This window comes from Pygoscelis adeliae, unplaced genomic scaffold, assembly GCF_000699105.1.
Source record: "Pygoscelis adeliae isolate BGI_AS28 unplaced genomic scaffold, ASM69910v1 Scaffold86, whole genome shotgun sequence".
Lineage (NCBI taxonomy): Eukaryota > Metazoa > Chordata > Aves > Sphenisciformes > Spheniscidae > Pygoscelis > Pygoscelis adeliae.
In genome coordinates this window covers 3,356,050-3,363,183 of record NW_008824930.1, presented here as the reverse complement: position 1 = coordinate 3,363,183, position 7,134 = coordinate 3,356,050, and the positions used below count along the sequence as shown (strand labels likewise).

The window sequence follows — 7,134 nt, the reverse complement described above, 5'->3', positions numbered from 1 at the left end:
CCCATGATACAGTCAGTCTCCACAACTCTTCAAGTGGTGAATCCACATACTGCATGCCAGAAAATGTATCGTGTAGACCCCCAAATTCTGTGGAACTTATTTCTCCTGATGGAGACTATGATTACGACCAAGACGATTATGAAGATGGTGCTATTACTTCTGGTAGCAGCGTGACCTTCTCTAATTCACACAGTAGCCAGTGGTCACCGGACTACCGATGCTCAGTGGGGACATACAATAGCTCTGGAGCATACCGATTTAGCTCTGAAGGAGCTCAGTCTTCTGTAAGTATCACTGTTTTTATTTTCTGATAATTGATATGTGCTTTCTGATTTTTTTTCCACTCTGCAGCCATGGAGTCACTGTAGCTGTTCTTAGAAATGTCTGTGCTGTGTAGTTTGACTTGCTTAGACTGCATATGGACATAGTTGTCTGTTGCCATCTAGATGCCACTGGGGTGAGTGCATTAGAGTTGGAGGCAGCTCAGATGCTGTTTGCAGTCCTAGGCTTATGCAAGGACATGGTTCCGTCTGCTTTAATGCAGAACTGCATGTTATTTGGTGAGGAGCTCAGTGCATGGCCTTGAATGCAATTCATAAGCAAAATTCTTCTCTGTGTGTGTGTTTCGAGGGGGGGCACCAGATAGCATGGTAGGGAATTGATTTCAGAAAAACACGGATTCAGTTATGCATGCAAGTTGCAACAGTATGGAATAAGCTGCTTGCAGAAGTCCCTGAAATGCCAGGTGTATTTTGAGATGACTTGGAGAGTAAATTTCACATGACAGCAAATATTAGAATTAGCGAGGCAGACACTCGTACTGAAGAGCTCTTTTTCAGTGCTGTTTACTGAGTATACTGTGGGCTTCACTCTGACAAATATTTTTGGAAGAATATGATTTCCTCGACCATTCACAGAATACTTCTGTGAGACTGTGTGGCTGGGAAAGTGAAAAAGTATTTCAGCAACACTGACTGACTTGGAAGGAAAATGTTAACACCAAAATATCTATTACAGTTGAGGTAATGGAAACCAGTCAAAGAGCCATCACGGTTGTTGGGATAAGTTGACAGTTCTTGCCTAAAAGGAGAACACTTTCAGCTGTCTCTTGTTAAGGATTCCTTCCTGTTGCATGACTCTGGGTGCGTGTCAGATACAGAACAGAAATTCTGATTGTTTGAGGTGAGGGTGGAGGAAAGCTATTACCACAGCTTGTGGAATATGTTTCTTTTCCAAGACTTCTCTAAACTGTTACCCACAGCACTTCAGTGATGGAGGGAAGTAGCACAAGGTAACGTACCCTTGCCATGCTCTTGCGAAGTGATAACTTTCCTGAGCAGCTACAAAGCTGTTTCACAGATTTGTTATGTGACATTAGGGCTAGTGTGTAATCAAACAGTTCAAGCTGCAACTTACTATGATGTACTCCTTCCTTTGTTAGCTGGATGAAAACCAGTGGGGAATCATAAAATGTTTTAGCTGAAGACTTCTAAACCAATTTTCTCTAAAGTTTCCTGAGAGATCATTTCACCTTTATTTCCTTTCTTCTGTAGTTTGAAGACAGTGAAGATGATTTTGACTCCAGGTTTGATACAGATGATGAACTTTCCTACCGGAGGGATTCAGTCTATAGCTGTGTCAGCCTGCCCTACTTTCACAGCTTTCTGTACATGAAAGGTACTGGGTGAATCAGAATTTGCTAAATACACAAAATAAGCAAAAATGTTTATTATACCTTGCTCTCCAATTCCTGTAGAGTTAAGCTATTTTCTTATTTTTCAAGGGGTGATGGAAAAGTAACAACTTAATTTGAGCTGCTCTCAAATTAAGTTACTTGCAATGGCTTACATCTAGCAATGTATTTCCCCTCTGCAAAGGAGCATCAACATTTTGGGCTGCCTCTGTTTAATTTTACATCTTTGCTAGTTTGTAAACAATGGAATATCCAGTATAAATATAGCCAAATAACTCACAAAGTCAAATTGTACCAAATTCTGAGGAAAGGTGATTCCTGCTCCCAAAACCTTGTAACATAGACAGCATTCTACATTGCAGACCAGTTTCACTGACCTCAGTCGACTTTCATTTTGGATCTGAAAGACACGAAGAAGGATATGTGTAGCAAAGGGGCATGAGAGACACTGAAATAATATACACAGGAGTTCTCTGGTTAAGATTCTTGGTTTTATCTTCTGATGATTGATAGTAAATTATAATCTAGATGAATCCTTGTATGATACCCATTGCTGTAGCATAACTTATTTTCCAGGAATAGGAACAGTGATGAATGTGCGCACAGCTATGTTTGTGTGAAAAATAATGCATCATCACTAGCATGCCTTTTACTTTCTGACGTAGTTAGCAATAAGCTTTTTGTGGAATGACAGGAGTATATTGGTTTGCTTAAGGTTTTTATGACTGTGATGTAACTACAGTGCAAGGTGTATTGTCTACCGTAATAAACCTCACAAGAAGTTTAGACAGTATAGCCACTCTTTGGTATGACTGAGCTCACACTGGTATATTTCCTACTCTAAGTATAGCTTTTCCAGGTTTTGTGGTTTTGAGTTGAACATTCTTACTTCCTAATAACCTGGAGAGAGGAAAGAGTTTAGTGTTAAACTTTTCTTAGATTATCATTGAGATACATTGAAAACGGTGTTAAAGATCTGACTCTCATAGGCAACAAGACTTTTTAATAATTTATTATTTATTATATATATGTTACGTATAAGTTTATATAATTATATGTTACATGTATGTTTTTGTTATATAGAGATTTATTATAATTTATAATTTAAGGGTCTTTAGATAGCCAACAATATTGATGGCCTTAAGGATATGCAAAAATGAGATCTTTGGTTTCGTGGCTTACAGCAGAGACTCAGTTTAAGTACAGCATTGTTGGTCAAGCATCTTCCAGCATTGGTTTGGTCACAGCTTCTCTTTTATAATATAATTGTTTGTCTTAACTATGTATAAACCCGCATCTGTCTCTCTTGCCAGGTGGCTTAATAAACACATGGAAGCGACGCTGGTGTGTCCTGAAAGATGAGACCTTCCTGTGGTTTCGTTCCAAGCAGGAAGCACTTAAGCAGGGTTGGCTTCACAAAAAGGGGGGTGGATCATCTACGCTTTCCAGAAGGAACTGGAAGAAACGATGGTTTGTTCTCAGACAGTCCAGGTTGATGTACTTTGAAAATGACAGTGAAGAAAAGCTAAAGGGTGCCATTGATGTCCGAACAGCCAAGTAGGTTTATTTGTTTGTATGTTAGCCATAGTTCCTCCTAAATACTTCTTGGGGCTTAATCTGGGAAGATGTTGAGTGCCCTGCCTTCAAATTGTGTGAATGCAAGCATGAGAGTGTGTGCGATGAAGTTACTGAAAGCAAGTGTTGTCCTTACTTGGCTCTCTCCTAAGTCTACAGCGTGTTCCAGAGCTAAGCCAGTGCCAAATACTTCAGAAAACTGCGGCTATAATGAACCCATCTATGCTTCCTCCCAGACTAGAGGCCCTACTTAGTCTGTAATGATTCCCAGGGCAATTTGGGGCACGTTGCCAAGTCCATAGCTGCAGGCAAACCTAGAATGGAGAGGGTGGAATTAATAGGCCCTCAATATATTTAAGTTAGCATGGGTCAAAGCTGTATCTTCTGCATGCATTTACGATTTTTTTCATGTTTGAAATAATTGCGGTAGTGGTAGAAAAGTCTTTAAAATGCGTATATTCATTTAAAAAGAATAGCATTACTAAACCTAACTTAACTTATGTCTTGCTAACCAAAGTTCCTTACACTTCAAAATTCTGTGCTTCCTGAAGCATGCATCGAAAAAGTTTTCTAAGAGATGGTATTTTTCCTTCCAAACAGTCAGTATGCTTTATGAACTTACGGATTATCTAACTAATTTAAAAATTAGTGTGCTAACATTGGTAGTCTCATTTCTGTATAAAAGTGTACCTAAGCTTTCTTCCAAGGTAGAGAAAAATAGAAATGGCTGTAACACTTGATTCCACTCTGCTCCTTATAATCTGCAACTATCCATTTAATTTTGTTAATTTATCAGAGTACTTAAACTAAATTGAAAGCTTAGCTTAATCTTTTCTTTGGAAGTCCTGGCTTGAGCCTGATTTCAGGCAGGACAAAGTAAATAGTTCAGTGAGCTTCCTGACTTGCTCTTGTAAAATCAATGGGCTGCCGGCTGTCAAGGAAAACTCTGAATAGGACTGACGTTCCCACCACAACTTTTTTTGTGAAACTGAATTTGACTCCGTCTCATGTACCACAGCATTTATTTAGCATATTTTTCTAATATGTTTAAACCTTCTTTTGTTGTTGTCACTACATTGTTTCATTGACTGTGCCCTATAGGTCTTTGCTGAACGTACCTTCAAAATTGCCAGTAAAGGTTGCTGAACCTAACTTGAACTGTAGGTTCAATCAATGACTATTTGTGTATAAAATAGCTAAAAGAAAGGGTACTTGTATTTAAAGAGCTGTATGTCATGAGAAATAAGCAATAGCTTTTCTAGCTGACTTTAATATTCACTGAGTGCATTCCTAACATATCATGGGACTTACATATTTTGCCACTCCATACTAGGGACCCCGTTCAAATAAATAAATCCTAGGCTTATTCACTTAAAACACAGAACCGGGAGGTATTCTGTTGGACACTGTTATTGGGAGGGAAGGAAGCCAAATTAAAGGAAACAGTACAGAATTACAGCTTTTTGTTTTAATAGCAGATAAATTGTCCTCATGAGTCTGATAAGCAGAGCTCGCATATATTGTTTATAGGATAGAGATTTATGAGAATAGTACAGCTGATAAGGAAGTATAGCTAGTTAAAGAAATAATAAGCTTCAGACAAGTACAGTAAAACAGCAAAAAGGAAATCACGTTGATTTCTTAAGTGTCAGGAAAACCTGATGTAATACTTAAATTACTCCTTAAAAATCTTGTGCTTTGTGGTTCATGATTGTTTAACATATTGATACTTAGATGTCTACAATTTAGAAAGATGTAACTTTTCAGCAGATGAGTGCTCAGCTCTTTCAGAAGTCACATTTGGAATTGTCTTTATGCTGACTCACAACCACACAGAATCACTAATCCAGGTTTTGTTTGCTTTTTGTTTTTAATCTTCAAGAGCTTTCATTTTACCACTCCAAAAATTACTTGGGTATGCAGTTAGTTCAGAAATACATCCATTTCTCAAATCAGTTATCCTTGCCTCTCTAGATAATGCCTTTTCTTCAGTTCCTGTTAAAACAGTAACAGAATAGTCAACTTGGTATAGTGACATTCCTAGTAGTTTGAATACGTGTACCGTATAGGCAGAAAACACAACAACTATCGTTTGGTGAATTAATACTGTCGGATAAATCACATTGTGAGTCTTGCAAATGAACCTGATTAAGGCTGACTGCTGTTATTTTAAGTATCAGTAGTTTGCGAGCCTCTCAGCAGAACAGAATTTTCAAAATGTTGACAATCCCTAATACTCAATCTTGGCGTTTTCTTCTTTCAGAGAGATTGTTGATAATACAGGCAAAGAAAACGGTATTGATCTAATAATGGGTGATAGGACCTACCACTTAATTGCTGAGTCTCCTGAGGATGCAAGGTATGAAAATCATCAGGCCTTTTTCTTTTCTTTTTTTTTTTTCCATTTTTAACCTCTATGCCATTCTGACTTGTGCTTGTCGTTAATTTGTTCGCCCACTGTCACAAAATATTCAGGCTGTGTTAAACACATTGCATTTTATACTTCTTCAAAGGAAATCTTGTGGCAGAACATTAGTGGGAAGAGTCAGACTGCCAATGAAAATTTGCCTAGAACTTGGCTGTTACCCATTTATTACAAGCAACTTTCTGAAATACAGTATGTCTGTAGAGAGGCAGCCATCAGCCATTGGTGCTTGTCTTGTGCATTACCCTGCTACGTTTAGCTGCGTAGATTAAATCAATATTTAAGACCCTGTAATCTGCCTGAAATAAAGTACTGTTCTTTAGGGTTGGAATCTGTTTGCCTAAGCAGAGCCCAGTTTTTTTTCAGGTAAAAGTTGTAATGTGGTCATTGGATTTTAGGGTGGAAGCGTGTTCATGAATAAGAAGAGCGTGCAACAGAGTGTTTCCCTTTCTGCTGATTTAAAAAAGGTGTCGCTTTTGTTGCTAAAGGATCCATATCAAACTGTAGGGGGATGCTGGTAGGTGAGGAGCAAGCCTGACTTGTCAGATCAGTTGTAGTGCATCTTTAAAAAAAAAAAAAAAAAAAAAAAAAAATCCCCACACTACAGTTCATGTGAGATAATAATATGCTTGCCCATAAAAATCAAGCATATTTAAATAAAGTGAACTTAGTAATCAAAGCTTATTACCCACTGCCTTGCTGCCCCAAGGCCAGAATACAGGATGCCTATGTCAACATCACTTGAGCCAGTTTTGCTCTGAAGCCTTGAAAGTTGCTTTGTATTCTTTTCTTTTTAAAGATATAATACCTTCCTATATCACAGGACCCTGAGTATAAATTTAGCAATGCTTACAATGCAGAATCATTCTTCATTTTTTAGGCATCCTTAAAATTACCCTTGAAATAAGTATGAGTTTTCCAGTACTCGTTGTTAAGATTCGTGTGTGATGTGAGTATATTTTAAAATGAAGGCTTAGCTGCAGTCTCTTCTATTAGACTTGTGTACGTGCCCTAGGGACCAATAAGAAACTATCAGCATAAAGACTTGTCTGTTGTCATGTATCTCTTTCATTTTTTTTCATAAGTGTGGAGGAGGAGACACTATACGCTATTGTTGTGTATAGTACATATAACACACCATACAGATCAAATACTTTTTACCAGTGTATTTCATGTTTCTTTTTTCTCCGTCATCCCAGAAAACTTTAATGAGGGAGATGTGTAAGGATTTGCAGATGGGCTTAAGTCAAAGCCTCATTAATGTTTGGCATTGTTAAAAGTGAAGTATAAAATTATTGGACTGTGTTGGTTCTGGATCTGCTATTGAAAAAAATACTTTGTACATGGGCTAGATCATGATCTGAGGTTGCTTTTTATTCAAATGATGGGAAAAAGCAAAAGAAACCTGACACCCCCTCCCGAAAGAGGAATCACTATTTTG

At 37.9% G+C, this 7,134-nt stretch overlaps 1 protein-coding gene across 1 annotated transcript in view; it reads left to right on the top strand.

Annotated features, from left to right (window-relative positions):
• Nucleotides 1-7,134, top strand: part of MYO10 (myosin X) — a 97,124-nt gene that overhangs the window by 69,603 nt on the left and 20,387 nt on the right. The window contains exons 23-26 of the mRNA XM_009325005.1: nucleotides 1-284; nucleotides 1,554-1,677; nucleotides 3,007-3,250; nucleotides 5,532-5,627. The exon at nucleotides 1-284 is cut by the window's left edge and continues 607 nt beyond it. Coding sequence (XP_009323280.1) covers nucleotides 1-284; nucleotides 1,554-1,677; nucleotides 3,007-3,250; nucleotides 5,532-5,627 — 748 coding nt within the window. The remainder of the gene's footprint in view (nucleotides 285-1,553; nucleotides 1,678-3,006; nucleotides 3,251-5,531; nucleotides 5,628-7,134) is intronic.